Below are 18,260 nucleotides of genomic sequence, written 5' to 3' on the forward strand. Positions count from 1 at the left end.
AAGTTCTATAATCAAGTAAACAAGGCTATTCAGACTCTTCTGGCCCTGAGAAACATCCAACATTAACAGCTCCATGAGTAAAAGTCTGCAAATCACACAGCAAACAAGTTGAGTAATTCAAGGATTAGAGGATTCATACAGCCCAATTCCCTCCAGGCAGTCTGCCAATAGAGAAGCACGGTCCAGGTACTCATGAGGTGCACGATGCCACAACTGGCAGATCTGCGGAGAAGCTCATTGACAGATGAGCCAATTCCATGCATGCAGAGGTATACAACCAGATTCAGATGCAGGTGGCTTGACTTAACTGCACAAAAAAAAAAATCTCTTAAGGAAGGATTCAGGAGTTACATAAATTGCAGCAGCGAGCAGCATAACAGAAGCTAGTCCTCCTTCAGATGAATTAAAGATTGAAGGTTTATAACATCTTAAATTTGTATTTTGTATCTAAGGCAGTAGTCTTGTTTTTGATAAAAGGATTAAGTGTGCAAATTTATGTTTCATCATCACCATCTTGATTTGTTTGCAGAAGATCATCAAGCACACGGATGTCAATTCTCATGTTTGGAACAGTGGGGCTCATGTGAGCTTTTCATCGAGCAAAACAGCACATTTACAGCAAGTAGACTCGCAGTTTCTTGGCCAAAGAATGAATTAGGATTGCAATTCCACATGCAAGGATAAGACGAGGAGTTGTTGATGCAACCATACTCATTTTGTAGTCGCAAGAGCCAGACAGAAGCAAACACTGCTAATAATTATGGAGGAAGAGAAAAAAAGGATCATGTTCTACAAATCTCAGGGTAAAACTACACTTTCTCTAATATTCAGCTGCAATTATGTTGTAAATCCATGTGCGTACACTCTGAAAACTTTTTGGAGTTCAAAACGCTGCGCCTAATTGCCGAGTTTGGGGAAATGTATCATTTACAGGCTACATAAATGTTGTGAATGAATGTTTTCATTTCACAATAGGTGGCTGTTGAGAGCAGAACACCGAAGGTGCTAAAATGTCAAGTATAGAGGGCTTGGATTTTAGGTGTTGTCAGCAAACCAGCGTGATTTCAACTAGAGTGCTTTCTATTCATCAAACACTCAACACTGTGGCTGCTGATGACAGAAACAGGGAGGTTAATTTTGAGGTAACAATAAATGAAATGCTTTTACGTGATGCATTTTTATGCAGCCCATGAAAATCTCAGTTTATTTTGTTGACATGGACATTACAATAGAACTGGAATTAACATAAATATCCAAGTGCAAGCATCAAAGGCACTGGGTTAAGGGCCTATACTGTAAAGCCGTGGATCTGTGAAGGTTTACCTCATTCATCCTGGTAGGCACAGTATAACATGAAGACAAAATGAATCAGCCATTGTATTCAGGATACAAGGCTTTACCCACTCATCTATCAGACTTCTTCAGTTCTCGTTTCTAGCCTTCACTGTCTCTGAAGCCTCTTTGATAAGTCGTGCCACCTCCTCAGTGTTACAACCTCAATCAGTGGATATTTAATTTTGTCTTGATGTAGCATAACGCTAATTTACAACACCTGTCCACAGGAGGCCGTGGTGGAAAAGAAAACAATTTCAAAACCATGAGCAAACAATTAGGGATTTATGGATGAAAGTAGTGTAATGGCAAGCTGTAAAGGAAAGCACAGATCTATTAGAAGCTGTGAATAAATCTTAGCTTTTGTTAAACTGGCCCCCAGGGGGGAAATCAGTGGAAAGAAAAGCATCTGGAAACTTCCTGTATTGCAATATTGCATAAACTGTCAAAGGGATTTATATGAAAGCGAGTTTTACAATTAATACTTTTGGTAAGTTTTTTTTTTTTTACACTTATGTTTTGTGGCAGTTAGTGTATCCGTGCTTCTGAAAAAGATGATCATTGTGCAGTACTTCTAAAACCATCTGTTTGGACAACAGGTTGGTGCAAAAAGCCATTTGTTTTTATGTGCCACTAATGATGTTGATATGTAAAAACCCCACCAGAAGTTATCAATTAATTCTGCAGAAGCCAAGTCTGTACCAAATGCCTTTCAATAGTTCTTCAGACTTTTCATTCAAAACCACAAGTGTCAAACTCATGAAGAAAAACTCAGACGCTGAAGTTAATTCCGTCTCTAGGAACCATGAATGTTTGAGCAGAATTTTAATGGCAGTTCTTCCGATAATTGTTCAGACACTTAAGTTTTAAGTTTAGCTGGCCGCCCGACCTACATTTTCACCTGCAGAGCTGTGATGCTAGAATGGTTGAAAGTGGATACATTGAAATATCTGGTTTAAGATCTCCTCTTATTTCACTTTTTGCCTACTACGTGTTTCTCTGTGAAGTCTCATCAGTTCCTCTCTTTTGTGTTCTTCCTCCTCTTTTCTTTTACAGGTGGTGGGTCAGATCGATAAACTAACGTCCGACTTTGACTTTGACCTGGAGCCAGATGACTGGACGGTGGCCACAGCCAGCAGCACGTCCAGCAGTGAGCGGGGGTTGGGAGAGGCCTTCAGACTGGACTTCCTTAATGCAGATGTGCTTTCTGACAGCTGGGAGTTCTGCAGTTACCTGGAGGCTGCCGGCGCTGCCGCCCGCAGATCTAGCGAGCAACCAGGGGACCAACGACAGGATCTGGGCCGCGGTACGATCCCCACCCAGACGCAGACCCCCACCCCGCCCCCCACCACTGCCTCGGTCTACTCCCAGATGAACGGCGGGCTGCCCATTCCCAACGGGCCACGCATTATTACTCCAGACTCATCCAGCGAGGAGGCCAGCAGCTCCACACACAGCCACAAGACTTCCCGTACCTCCGGCACAAGAGAAAGGGTCCGCTTCAGTGACAAAATTCTGTATCATGCATTGTGCTGTGACGATGACGAGGAGGAGGAACAAGAGGAGTTACAAGAGGACAAGAGTGGCTGTGCTACACCAGATAGCGATACTGAGCCCAGCCTCCTGGCGAGCTCGGTCGCCCCCAAACGTTCTTCCTCTGAGCACTCACTCCTCCATAACTGTCTGGACCCTTCCTACGTCTCCCCCCCTGTGAAGGGGACGACAGGAGCTCACACACTACCCAGGAAAGGTCTCTTAAACCCCGGCTGCCGCAAAAAACTGTTACGAAATAGCAGCACACAAACTGTCTCTGACAAGAGCACCCAAACTGTACTGCCCTATATTCCAACCAAACAGAAAACAAAGGACCACTGAGAAAGCCCGAAGTTTATCATAAATCTCATGAAGAGGACTGTGCATTATTTAATATTAAATACATAGCTCATAGATTAATACACAAATAAATTAATTACTAAATAAATAAATGATATATGGGAAATCACTCGACTACCTAAAGTCATTCTGAGGCTCAGGGAAAACACAATGAAATGAAGTAAAGCAGATCATTAGGATGAAAGTTACTGGTGGACCAAAAGGTTAGTGCCTGTTCCAATGTTAAAAAGATACACTGAATGGACTCCCTATGTGTAACCATTTGAAACAATGACAGATTACAAGAGCAATCATTTTTACCAGAACATTTTAAGTGCTCGAAATCAGACATATGAAGAGGTTTTTTCCCCAGGTCATACAATAGCAGAAGTCACAAAGAAAGAAAAAAAAAATGCTTGTTCCTTTAATGTGGATACAAAACATTGCTCATTCTGTACTCTGAATCTGTATAAACATTGTCTTTTTTCATGTTCCAGTAATTTCAAATGTCAAGGGGATTATTGCTTCCAGCAAGGAAATGTACGTAGATGTACATGTCAAGCCTCTTTCTCTCTTTGATGTCAACAAACGACTGAGAAAAGAGCCAGAAAACAACACTATTTACCTTCCCTTGGTTTTATAAAACATCTCATTGTGATCTCTTCTTGGTATGCTGCAAAGGCTGAAACATATGAATGGCAGGCAGAAAAATAGACATAAAATCATTTCAGAAGGTGCGTCCCACGAAAGTGACATTTCCAATTTTCCTCCTGCGTCCCTGCCTGCCAGTGACGTCGTTAGGCTTAGAAGCTGAGCTAAATAGCAGTCTACAAAAAAGTGCTAAAGGTTTTGTCTCTTCATTCAGTCGCCCAGTGGGGAATTCAACTCAGCAGAGCAGCATTTTATTCACAGGGCTAACGCCAATAGCCATTCCTGATCAATATGTTAGAGGGAGGTTGCAGTGAGAGGTCTCTCTGCTGAGCATGCACACCACTCTCCTGGGATCTGTAAACAAAAACTCACAGTCAGATCTATTTACTTACACTGAGCGGAACAAAAATTAGAACTGTTGCCCTAAAGAACTGACATTTCAAAAAATGTACGTCCCAGAGTGAGAGCTGATGATGAAAGGAGAGAGTGTTCCCGTCCAAAGATTTTTTTTTCCAACAGAGCAATAATCTACCCTGGGGAACAGCTTTGTGAGCCTGGTCCCCTCAACCTTGTTGTGTTTTCCAGTTTAAAAGAAAAAGTAAAATGTTGCACTCTTGAAAGAGTCAAATCCTTGCAGACTCCTGTGAAGCTGACCTTTGTGCCTCTGATCACCCAGTGTGGATTTCACCCTCCACAGGTGGCAGAGATCATCCTGCCATCTTATTCTTTCACACACCCATCCTTACTCTTCTTAATTGTCAAAAGCAAAAATTGATCAAAATGTGGCTAAAAATAAGACTATTTAGAATTCAAGATTACACAAACAGGTTGGTTCTACTGAGAATTACCTAAGTGGTTCCCCAATACCAGAACTAGTACCCTAGGTGAATGACTTTGAACGTTGCTTGCGATGTGCTCAGTCTTTCACAGTGCAACCGGCCACTGCAACACTGTAGATTATTAGATGCTCCTGGGAAGCACATCCATTACAGCCCACCTCCATTTTTGTTTGTGTGCTCCTATATAACAGTTATTGCATAGTGCACTGCTTAGGGGAATTACAGCTGTGCTGTTTAGGCAGCATCAAGCCTCAAGAGGCCGATATAAGGAAAGCAGAGTGAGCACTTTTACATCAGGCAGCTTGGTAGAGGCCACACAAGAATTAATTAGCCTCAGGCTGATGTGCTGTACATGCATATACCACAAGTGATTTTGTGATTTTTTTTTCTTTTTTTCCTCCTGGTTTTGTAATGTTTTCTATTGTCTTGCTCTGGCTCAGTTAATCCCAAGTACCTGTGAAGACAGAGGCATTGAAGAGAGATCAATGGCTCACTCCCCAAAGCATTGGCTGCCATTTCCCTGCTAGATTGGGGACCAACAGGTCATCACAGCCATTAGCATAAACAAACAAAGCAATGCCGCCACACAGGCAAAGCATCAATTACAGGAAAACAAACTAAGCCCTCATTGTGATGCCTATACACCCACCAGACATTACAATGGGGATTTTTCTCCCCCCTCTTTTCCAGTCTAAAGATTTTATAAGTCATATCTGCGATTAAATCACCTCTTCAAATATAGAGCTGTTTGGCACTAGCACAGAATACATTATCATTGGGGACAGATTTGAGATATTTGGACAAAACATTAGCAACGTCTCTTTTGCCAACAGGCTCATTATTCATCTCTAATAGGGCAGAGCTTTGTCCTCGGTTCTCTGTAGGACAAGGATGGGAGGCATCCAAAGGTTATGAAAACCTGAGCACATTGATGCCAAATCATCTGCCTACCAGCAAGATCATTTTACGATGCCACTGCATACAAAACAGATGTTGTGTGTTTGTGTGTGTGCATACGTGCGTGTCTCTTGTCTGCATCTTCACTGCCTCTGTGCCTGCACATTGTGTGAGGAGATAAGTGATATTTTCTGAATTATACATCGCCTCATGTTTAATTTCATATTTCACTGTCACAGCAATTAACGGAGATCAATACAAATAGACGCCGCACATCCCCTTGGAAGTCATTTGGCTAGACTAGTCCATAAGACAAGATTAAACAAAATCTCTTTTAGAAGGCTGCAAAGTGAGTCATGCCATCTGTGTTTTGACATCAGCAGTGGGCCTGTATTAGTTCACATCCCTGATCAATCCTCTAATCACAGCCAGTGGGACACACTGTTGAGTGACGGATAAATAGTGTGGAGCAAAACTACTTTAAAAAGGTGATTATGGCACTAAAATACAGAAGTATACACCCCCATTAGTTTCCTTACCCACCCTTCACTATACAATTACCACACCTCACTCTCACTGGCCTCGTCTCCATCAGTGACCAGAGGAAAACAGATGACAGATCTTTGTTTTCTCTGCTGATTGGTAAGGGTCCATGAAGCGGAGAGCTCAATGCAGTCTCACTGATTACTATGGATTGGCTAACGGCTGGGCTACCTAAGGTTGATTTGTTTCATCTTTGTGCCATTTATATCCTGCCGCTACAAGAGCAAACTATTTCTATTCTGGCTCCCTTCTTCTCTTACCCACCATCTCCTCTCAGTGTGCACATTCATGGCAATAGTGAAATTCAGTCACAGCACACCTTCCACTGACTCTAATGAAGAGACTGAATGATAACTTAGTGTATTGGTTTCTGTACAAGCAAGTACAAAGTTTGTTGTCATTGAGCTAAAACGCATGATAGCGAGATCACAGCCTAAAGAAATCAAAGTCAGGCTAATAGCTCAGTGCTCCTGATGAGCCAGAGTCAGCAGCGGTGCAACAATGTGTTGAACTTCATGTGCGTTGGACAGTTGGCAGAGGGTCACACGGCACACGGTGTACCCCACGTAGAGGACACTGCTGCTTTTATGCACACACAGACACCAGTCACAATCGGCTGCAGGATCTATACTGCACAGTGCCCCGGCCAACCAAAAAGCGACTCCCAGCACCTGAGGGATGGCCGGACAAGGCCATGTCAACCATCAGTCACCATTTGATTGGGCTTGGGGAGTGATTAATGAAGAGCCATGCAACGGCCGCAGATAAGATTAGACCTTCACAGGTGGTGAAGGACAAGGCCTGTGACTGCGAGTGGGGGCTGGGCGGTTCCTGGGAAAAACAAGGCCTTCAGATGACTTGGCACACTGTAATTAAAGTTAATGAGAACCCTGTCGCTTTGACATGCGCCGTAGCGTTGTGATTGAAAAGTGTGTCAAGAAAAACAAAGAAAGGTAATAGGAGGCAGTAATTATTTTATGATGGGTCAAAGAGAATGAGACCATAAGGCCCTGATCAAATAAAGCTACAATTTTTTTTTGTGTGTTTAAGCTGGACTGTGGTTGGGGAACACCGTATTAACACAGGTCAGATAACAGACATACAAAAGTAAATTAACTTGACATCTCACTGCTTTTTTGGAACTGTCACACTTACTTTAATGTGGCAAATTGCCATTTTCTCACCTATGAAAGGCAAAATTAATGGTTAACATGTAGCGGCAAATGCTAAATGACCCAGGGAAAGCGCAGATCTTCCTCAAATACAAGAACCACGTCATTATGACCACTCAAAAAACAATGAGAAATGTATAAATCCCACAACTGCTACATGAAGACATAAAGCAACAGATGGATAGGATTTCATGATGCAGTGTACTTGAGAAGAATTGATCAGCACACGAGGCTAAGAAAGAAAGTTACCATTTTCATCACATTATCTGACTGATAATTGGCATATCTCCCAATGTGAATTTAAAATGTGGCATGACCAAGCACGGCAGAGGAGCGCGGAATCATTGCCGAAGCAATTTCTGAGAGCGAGTGAAAAAGAGAGACAGAGAGAAATGATTGCGGCTGAAATGCTACGAGTTGTCAAATTGAACCACCATAGAAATATAACCTTGTTGCATACCGCATTAAATTGCACACAAATGATGTGTGTAATGACATGCTCAGCTGAGCGAGGAATACATCAAGAGACAATTGAATTGGTCCAGAAAAATACACAATTACAGGAAACATCACTGACAGACAGGAATGGGAGAAGCATGTTTCAGGGAGCAGCATGATCAGAAAATAGATATTACTAAGTTCCTAGCGAGTTGGGGAAGGAAAGAATCAATTAGAGAAAGCTGCGGTTAGGTGAATTTGCATTTGAAAGGTGGACTATGGAATACAAATGCAGCTAAGTGCAGCTCTGTGCGTGCACGTCTAATTTTGACAAAACACAGAAGTCAAGGAAAAGCAGCAGAAGCCTTTTCCAGACAGCTCCGGTTTGGCAGCCTGTCAGCATTTCCATGGCATTTTACAGGTAAAGGCCAAGAAGGCAGGGAATTGCTGACAGTTTAGTAAGACCAACAAATAAGAGTTAAATGATAAGACAGGTGCAATGTACATGACGAGTCCCCAAGTGCCCCTTATTTCACCTTACAAAGGGCTTTCCCCATCGCTCATATTTACTACTTTATCCACAGTCTACACCCTATACTCTCTCTCTCTCACACACATTTCCTTTATTCATTCTTTCCCATGCACTCCTCTGGCTGTAATGAGCTCTGCACTCCAGCCAAGGAGGCAGTGACGGAGGTCTTCATCAAACGCACAGCAATTCGGAAGGTGGCAAGGACAGGTAAGAGTCATTCCTCTGCAGCTCCACTGTGGAACAGAAAGGAGGGGAATAGCTCCAGTTCACTTAAGCTGCAGCAACGAATGACTGATTGTGCCGTGGATTGGTTTCTCACTTCTGCTTGTGGAAATCAGGCCGGACTATGTAAGAAGAAAAAAATATTTAAAAAAAGTCTCTGATTGCAATAATTGCCACTGTACTTACCTTGCTCCAATTAGTTGAGTTTTTTAGTGTTTCAACAGCTTCCCTTTTACTCCGACGACAAAGTGGGTCACCAGACGGAGAGGGGTGCCTGCATGTTGTGTTACGCTGCTGTGCATTTCCAATACATTATAGCAGTGATCATTCTCAAATGACTGCAATTAGTCAAATGTCAGGCTCGGTTTGCGCATTCATGGTGGCTTGCTGACAAAGTAGCTCAGAGGTATGTCAAAAGATTAATAGCTGTGGGATTTCATTAAGTAAGGTGTTTGAAAGAAACTGGAGGAATAAACACAAATTAATTACAACTTCTGTGCTTTCCCTTAAGTTTAGTCCATAATTACAAACAAAGGACAAAAAAAATCTGTCAACAGGCTCAGGCATTGATCTAGTTGAAGTGTCATACTTTATTCTCATGTCAGGCAATCATTGTTAAATTTGCTTAACAAAAGATTGATTTCAGTAGAAAGCAAAGAAAAATGATGGAAAAAAACATCCATAAATTAAAAAAAAATGCTGTAGTTTTGAGGGAATGGATTTTCTACTGGATTACATTAGCTCATGACACATCACAAATACATCTGTCATCAACATATCCAAGTCATTTATTGTATTGTCAGACAGCCAATCATATATTAGATGGGTGGGAGTTATTTTGTGCTAACATGTGGCTAACGTTGTGAAAGGGTTCATAATTTTTTTCCAAAACCTAACCAAGGAATTTTGGTGCCTAAACATAGCCATACTACAAGTGAAAATGAAACTTTGTCTATAAACACAACATAAACCCGAGTGACAGTTTTCTGTCAGGCTTATGCCACCACCCCTCAAACATCGTAACAGGGGTTTTGTGAAAAGAAAAAAGCACTATGTCATACTCAGTCCCTAGCAAGGGAAAAACATAAGGTAGTTGCTAGAGGTACGGACCCGTACTTTCCATTTGCCAATCAGATACGCGAGATCTGGTCACGTGACTCCCGGTAGACGCTGGAAGTATGGACCCATAGCATCGGTACTACAGGTACGGACCCTAAACCTGGCCCTAACACGAACCCTAACCTTAACCTTTGCTTACCTTTCAACAGTTTGCAGTGGTTAGCAGCTTCTTGACTCGCGAGACTCGCATACGGGTCCGTATCTGTCTGGCAAATGGAAAGTGCCGGTCCGTATCTGTAGACACTACCAAAACATAATTGAAAATATAGTTTACTTGTACGGGAATGTAAATTTTAAGAGACGAGGTGATAAACAATAGAACTTGTTCTGAGCTATGAAACTTTAACAAATTTAAACTTTAAGTGTAGACCCTCTCCAGTAAAAATCTACTTTTTAGTCTTGTTTAGAAGTCCATATGCTTTTTTAAATGAAGACACAGCATGAGTGAAATAAGTCGATGTCATGGCTAATTATGTCTGCCTTCAAACTGCAACTGATTACAGTCTCAAAACATGAATTCAGGCTTCTAGGATTTCATACAAGACAAATCTTGGGAACCAGTCCCGTCAAGTTACAGGCAGAGACTGCTGTGTTATCCTTTTTTGGAATTGCTTCCACTTAGAACAAGTATGTTGAATTACTTTTACCAGTATTACACATTGCCATTGTTGAGCTGTGTAGTTTTATAGTGCTTGCAGAGTTGGAAATGAGGTAGTGGGCTCGAGCTTCGGTGAAGGGGGTGGTTGGAGAGAGAAGTTGGGACTCCTTAGATCTGCAGTCTAAAGAAGGCAACTATGTAGTGTTACATCCATTCATCCATTATCTATGCCCCCACTTTATCCACTCTAGGGTCATGGGGTGGGCTGGAGCCTATCTCAGCTGACTTAGGGTGAAGGCAGGGTGCTTCCTGGACAGGTCACCAGTCCATCACAGGGCCAGGAAGTAACATAACCATGGAAAATGTTTGCTTGACTGTAAGCATTAACAAGGTGAAAAATTAATAGTCTGGATTTTGTGCATTCCCAAAAAGTATAAATACTAAATTAAAATGTGTTGGGACTACATTGTGGGTACGCTTAACATTTAATAGAGTTGCTTACATGAAAGGGGGTTAGTATGGGATATAGTATAATTGGTGAGATGCCAAGTTACATCAAAGATCACGGCTTTTCAATTAAAATTGATCCTAAGGTAGCAATAGGCCTCTAATGTAGCTTGGATAAAAAGCAATCAGCCTGCAGTTTTAAGTTATGGCATCCTGGCCTTGTTCAAGTGGTCAGTCAATGTTCTCTTTTGCTTGTGTCCTCAGTGCATCAGCATGAGCTATAAAGCCTAGAAAGCACAGCAGTAAAATGGCTGTGTGGGCCCTTAGCTGGGCTGTTGTCTGGCATTCTGGCAGGGGTTTCTGGCACCCTTGGTGTCGAAGCAGGACTTTAAGAGTATGTAAAGCGTAAATCTTGCAGCTGACAGACTGATCTCTACTGTGTCCAGACTGAATTTACCACCTTGCACAGAGCTATATATATATATATTATAGAAGGCAGCTGCACCAACATCCTATTACCAGGAAGAAATTAAACATTATGGACACGTTTTCAAAGCTCATGACCCTAGAGTCGATAAAATGTGTGAGAAAAAATATTTCATTAAGACAAAAGAAAAAACCAAACAAATGTAGCCTGAATGTGCAATCTACAGTTCCCAACAGCAAGCTGCTATCAAACTCATTTTGCTGTTGTGTGGTGAAATGCATCTTCACCTGCACCAGATTGGCGTTTTGGTGACTCACTATGCAGCAAAGTAAGAGTAGGTGTGCAGTAGGTGGTGTGTTTAATTGACAATTCACTGCAATCTTGGTGTTGAGGATGGCTGCACTTTGTGCTGTCTGTTGCTCACCCGCACAAGTCAGGTCAACAGCAAAGTGGAAAAGGTGCACATGTGGTTTTAGCTGTCATGGTTATGGCAGGCAGATAAACACCTGCAGAGACCTTTAAAAATGAATAAACCCATATTACATGTGTGTCTTTATGGATTCTTCAACTAGTGCACACAAAACTGCACAGATAGAGTTTTGTTCCTATATTAGGAGATAACTAGGTAAAAAGGAGTTCTTACTTATGCCACGATTTGGTATCAATGTCTGTAGCCGTTTTAAAATCACCACAGAAACGTCGATGCTCTATATGCAGTTGGCTGTGCTTGTGACTCGTACACTGGTTAAATCTTAGGTTCAATATTGTATGACAGCAGAGTTTAATCAATGCCACAAGGCTCACTGGACGTTGTAGCCTTTTGAGGTGTTTTGATAGTGAGAGATGCAAGCATATCTGCAGTGCAGCTAAAAACAGCAAAGAAAGCATTATATCAGAGAATGTGATCGATTTGGATCCTTATATTCTCCTTAAAAGCTGTGAGCTACATACCTGCAGTGACAGGACTGAAAAGTCTAGAATTAGATCCTCTGAGAGCATGCTGGTGTTCCAGTCTTGCGCTTCAAAGTGCATAGGGGACACGGGAGGATATTTTTATAGGAAATGCAGGTTTAATTAATAACTTTAATAATGGACTTTGGTCCATTTAAGTGTTCCAGTAGTCAGAGTGCTGCTATTGTTCTTGCTGACTCACTGGCATAACTTACTAGGTCATGCAAGTGAGCACTAGATGTAAACTGAGGGCAAAAATGGCACATTGCTGTGTTTTATTCTGGTGTGGTTCAGAGTCACACAAGCTATTTACACGTGAATCAAGTCTGTATAACAGGTAACACCGTTTTGACTTTCTGGGTAATGTTATCCTGCATCTTTGGAGCTTCAATGGGACCCAAATGGAAAATCACATTCACACAACTTGCAGCAGGTGAGTCTGTTGTTTGATGATTCAGGATAAAAATGAGGCTTCTTGTACAGAAATATTCTGATGTCTGCTGGATCACCTTGTGTTTTTGAAGAATTTAATAAACTGACAAAGCACCCAGAGGATACAAACACAATGGCTTTTAATTGATCAATCAGGGTGAAATCCCTGCAGTTACGATTTCAGACAGTAGATCAATTTTAACATTGTTTCCTAAAGAGGTCAACAACAGCAAATTGTTTTAACTGAACCAAACAGCTTCTATGTGAAAACACACTTTATCACATCTGCTTAAATTTCATGCACAGAAAAATGTCACCATACGGCAATACAGCAGCAAACCACTAATGAAAAACCCCAGTCTATATACAGCACCTAAATTCCCAGGCAGTCACATAATGACTGAATTTACAGTCCGTATTCCCATGCAGACTCTGCAGCTGAGTGGCTATTGTCTGTATTCTTGGAAATTGGATCATACCAGCACAACTTTAAATGTGGAGTGTGTAGCTATTTTGGGAAAATGGGGCACTGAACATGAATTTTTTTTGTCCACCACTCAGCCATAATATTAAAACCACTGACAGGTGAAGTACAGAATATTGATTATCTCATTACAGTGGCACCTGTCAAGGGGTGGAATATATTAGGCAGCAAAGGAACAGTCAGTTCTTGAATTCAATGGTGTTGCTAGCAGTAAAAATCTGTCTTCTGTGCTGTTCTCAGTGTGCAGTGTTTAGCATCTACCAAAAAGTGATTCAAGGAAGATGAACATGGCAGATATGGGTGATGACAGAGAGGAGTCAAAACATATAGTGTATCGCAGCTTGCCCTACATGGGGCTGCGTAGCTATAGATTGTCAGCGTGCCCATGCTGATCTCCGTCCCCTGATGACAGCGTTCTTGTGGAGTCCTGGCCATGACAGCTCAGGTCAATCTTGGTGGCACAAGAGGTAACTATACAACATAAGGCAGGTGGTTTTAATGTTGTGGCTCATCTGTGTAATTTTACATGATTTTTAAAAGTCACGATTTCCTATAATTACTGAATTTACATGACAACTGATTTACTGTGATGATAATATTGCACCACATCATGTTTGTCACAGCCATTGGCGTGTTTGTATTGCAATTAAAAAATACAATGCTCCAGGCGCTGTTAGGGAGACTGTCAAATAATGAATGTGGTCGCCGCTTAGGTTTTACTAACTTTTAATGAGGGGCTGACAAATTATTCACAGTATGATACACACAACATTAATTTTGATCCTCCTTCACACACACACACGCTTGACACACTTCCGTGTTGCCATGGTTGCCTTATGCCCATTTTAAATAACTAGATAAGATGTTCTAAGTCCGTTTCTTTAACTGAAACAGCAGCACATGTAGCTACAAGTTCTGATGTAGTGTATGGTGTTACATGCACATGCATGTGATCTTACTCAGTAAACGGTGTTAAATAGTAGTGGACAAGCTACAGGTGACAGCTAGTTGATGATCAGACTGTTATTGGTCATGTGGAATCAGAGTATCAGTGGTGGATATCACTGTTACTAAGGAAATTGATTTGTAAAGAAACCAAAATGGAAAATGTCTTACAGGGTAAATTTTACCTTTCATGATTTGCAAAGTAAAATGTGCACAGAACACTGAATAATGGCAGTAGATTTTGTAACAGTTTTGCAAGATCTTAATGCTATCCCAAAAAAAAGCAGGCAAATTGGAAGAGGAGCATGTAATACTGCTCTGCTATGAAAATGTACACCCAACCTTCAAAGCTGTCTGCCACTTTCAGTTGGGTAACATGATTTTCACAACTAACGGTGAAGCTCATTATACAACCTACGAGTGACCACTGACACGTCACAGCCAGAATCGGCCAATAATTATTTTTCAGTCAGGACTTTACTGAAGCCACACATGTAATGTCTGATTGGGTATCACTACGGCTGTGTCAGCTGTGAATACTCAGAGATTTACACACAGTATTCCACATTTCATGGATGCAAAGGATTCTGACAAAAATGCTTTTTTAGCTGCAGTTTGTCACACATAAGTCACCCAGCAAGTCTGACTGTTACAGTACTGCTTTAGGCTATATCAGATCATGTCTGTAAAAGCTCTGACAGAATAAATATCTATAATCCTTGCCATGTTTGAGAGCAGCCGACGGGCTGAGTTTGAAAGACTATGTATGAAGTCTCAAAAGGATTTCCTTTTTCTAGCTATTTAGGTTTGTGTTTTTGAAAGAAACAGAGACTCCAGTTGATATTTTAAATAAGCTACAATCCAAAAGTGTTCATAATTCACAAAACAACAAGGATGATGGAGAATCTAGTGGTGTTGTGTTTTGTGAGCTTATCTTACCTCCTTGCTTTTGCGATGCCGTGTAAATGTCATTGACTGATGGAAGTGTTTACTAAAGTGATGAAGTTGAACGCCAATGGTATTTTCAACCAGAAAGGTGTGATCCAGCAAACACAATCAACCTTTCAGGAACAGAAAACAGATTAGACTGGCACCACAGTATTTGTGCCATTATAAGTGTGTCACTACTCCTCAGCAGGCGTAGCCATCACAGGATCAAATGGTTTTTGTAATAGCTAACAAGCATTTTGCATGGCTCCACTGGGATGTTGGACCACTCCGCCTTTGTAATGATCTCCAGGTCTTTGGGGACGTAATGCTGCTTTGCCACCACTCTGACCTTCAGTTCCCTTCAGACTCTCAATAGGATTCAGGTCTGGACTCCAAAATGTTGATATTGTTTTCTGTTAACCATTTCTGGTCACTTTGGCTGTAAGTTTTAGATTATTGCCTTGTGGGATGGTTCAGCGGTGCTTAAGGCCATGTTTTTCTGTCAGCTTTTCCCCATGTTTTCCTCCAGGATCTTAATGTGCCTTGTCATGATGTAGTTTACTTTGACAAGAGTGTCTAGCTCACTGGCTGAAAAACACCTCCAAAGCATTAGTGAGCATTGGTGAGCTTCTGTGTGCCTGTCTTGGAGAAGTGGAGTCCTCCTTGGTAACCTTCCATGGAGACCGGCCTTGAGCAGTGTAAACTAGTCTTTCTTGAGATGTTGATACCAGAATTGCTCAGATTTATCACAATTTAATTCAATTCAGTTCAAGTGTAATAAATCTGAGCAATTCTGGTATCAACATCTCAAGATGTGGCCTTGGTGGTAATCCTTGGACTCTTCCATTACTATTCTTGCCAGTGCAGAGGTCACTGTTGGAGTTCTGGAACCTCTTGTATTCTTTGATTATACTTTTGCACTGAGGTCACTGGCACTTCACAACACTTGAAAATGGCTTTTCAGCCTTTTCTGGTATGATGAACAGCTACAATGTGTAATCTCAGTGATGGACCTTAATAGCAAGCTCACTAAACTCTTTGATTTTAGCCATGACTTGCAATCGACTAGTAATTGAGTAGAGAGCTACTGCATCAGCCGCTCTTAATTTACAGTGTATTAGACTACTCAAGAACATGGCAGAAATTACTAGGACCATTTAGAATGGTATCGAAGCTGCATTTTCTCAAAATCTCAAAAGCAAACCATGAACAGTTTGGAGATGGTAATTTTCAAAAAAAAATCTATATATATATATTCAAAATTCATCATCAGCTATGTATTTATTAAAAACCATTCTGGATTTCACATTTTATGATGCTGCTTTTGCAAGGAACAGTTGTGCAGTCATAAATCCTTTGTCTTCTAAATGTCCATTTTTCCCCTCTGCCTTCCATTTTATAGAGGCAGCTGCTCATGTAGTTATTCATTCATTCAGTCACCCAAAAAGAAGTACTGAGTTGAGAAAAGGAGATCCCTTTCTCAGGCCATTACCAACTATTTCCCTGAGGTGCAAACCCCATCACACAGTGTTTTTAGAGACTATGAGAAAGAGACTTGGCAGAGTAGAAGAATACATTTCTGCTTAATTAATCCCATTCCTTACTTTAGGTATTAAAAGGCAATGGTCTGTTAAACAACTTTCGGCGACACTAAACGGGTAATTAGTCACAGCCTAATCATTTTTCATACATTTTATGGGTATGTCCAGGGTGGGGTGGGCTCCCTGGAGGGTCATCCCACTAGCCACCTCACTTATCCCACGCCCTTTTCACAGCTCCCTGCCTCTATACAGGATTAAGTCATTTCTCTTTTTTTATTCTCAGCCAGTTTGTCATTAAACATGTTATGCTCTGTGATCAGATACCCACACCTCAGTAGTCTTTTCATGCAGGTCCAACCACCTGCTTCTGATAGCATTGGAGACAAACTTGCATTTCCTCTGTGCAGGGCAGCAAGGGACGATGTGATGTAGAAACCATTTTCTCTAATATGAAAAGAAAAAAGAAAAAAACAGAATGAGAGTGGGAGCCTGGGCACAATCAACTATGGCACACTGACTAGCAGCTTGTGCCAGCTGTTGAAGGCAGCCAATCCTGAAGCTGAATACAGCGTTTGTGACATTTATTCAAATGGTTGGAAATTAGAATCATTTAAATGATGAGAGCCGCCCACTGCCCAGGTGTAAATATGATTTCAATAATGCTCTCTGTTTTCTAAATAGGCACAGCTGTTCCAACACACAGCCACGATTTTGAATTCAAGACATACTATTCTTTTCCGAAGAGAATACGGACTGAAATAGCTAAACATTCTAGCAATAGCCTTTATCTTGCCCTGCTAATAAGCTTTTACCACCCACACAAGCAGAGGCTAAAGATAAAAATCAATTAAACAAAGCACATGCCTTAACAGTAAACTCCAACACCGTTTGAGAATTAAAATGAGCAAACTACTCTATATTCATGCAAAACATCATTAACATACTTTCAGAGTAAACATACAGGTTTTGAAACCTTCCAGAGAGTAGTGTCACTGTTCAAATGTAATCCACTCCTGACAGTTAGCAAACAGAAGACATACTTAGCTTTTTTACTAGTCTTTTATAGCCCCCACCAGACACCAAACAGTCGATGAGGAGTTGTGATTGGTTGGCTAGTTGCAGGATAACAATAACTTAATCACTTGCAAAGCCCAGGCAAAGCTAGACATAGCTAGATGGGGTTTTTGTAGGCTTCTAAATCCATTTAGCTGATCTACAGATTCAAAACTCTCTTAAATGTAGCACAGTTACATTAACACCTCAACTGTGGGAGCACTGTCCAAGTATACAATGACTTGTCTTCAAGTACTCAGCTCAGGTCAGAAGCCATTAACTGTCACAGAAGTGTCTGTCATTGTGGCCCAGCGTTAGCTAAGTGCTATCCCAGCGTACCAACATAGAACTGCACATAGTTTGAGCAACATGTAACTGACATACATTGTCTGCCAAATCAGTTAATATATTTAATTGGTTAAAATAAAGACAAATAATTCATTAGCATAACCGTTTACTGTAACATTAGACAACCCACACGAATACGGATAATTTACAACTCAATATCTATTCAATTTCTGTATACATACAGTGCTAGTTCACAACATGACAAAAAAATTTCCATGAGTAGTCAGCTGATGGTTTCAGCAAGCGACTACTAATCGACCTGGAAAATCTTAAGCCGGTGGCAGTCCTGTTCTCCATTGTCAAATATTTTGACCAGGCCATCTGATTATGCTAACGAACAGAAAATCAATCTTTATATATCAGTTAGCTCTGAACAAGGTAAACTTTTAACCTAGATCCTGAACAATTAACCTCTCAAACGCTGAGCTCATCCATCAGCCGATCATACACACAATCTCCTGCAGCAAGCAGGCAAAACCCCCTCAAG

The 18,260-nt window shown here is 41.2% G+C and overlaps 1 protein-coding gene and 1 long non-coding RNA gene across 3 annotated transcripts in view; both read left to right on the forward strand.

Annotated features, from left to right (window-relative positions):
- Positions 1-3,704, forward strand: part of insyn1 (inhibitory synaptic factor 1) — a 45,922-nt gene extending 42,218 nt beyond the window's left edge. For both annotated transcript variants that reach the window (XM_022200456.2, XM_022200457.2), the window contains exon 3: positions 2,389-3,704. In XM_022200456.2, the coding sequence (XP_022056148.1) occupies positions 2,389-3,207 (819 nt within the window). In that variant the 3' untranslated portion in view covers positions 3,208-3,704. The remainder of the gene's footprint in view (positions 1-2,388) is intronic.
- LOC127532485 (uncharacterized) overlaps positions 1-18,260 on the forward strand; it is a 156,710-nt gene that overhangs the window by 114,000 nt on the left and 24,450 nt on the right. The gene's annotated exons all lie outside the window — the stretch shown is intronic.

The sequence above is a fragment of the Acanthochromis polyacanthus genome, chromosome 2 (genome assembly GCF_021347895.1).
Source record: "Acanthochromis polyacanthus isolate Apoly-LR-REF ecotype Palm Island chromosome 2, KAUST_Apoly_ChrSc, whole genome shotgun sequence".
In the NCBI taxonomy this organism is placed as follows: domain Eukaryota; kingdom Metazoa; phylum Chordata; class Actinopteri; family Pomacentridae; genus Acanthochromis; species Acanthochromis polyacanthus.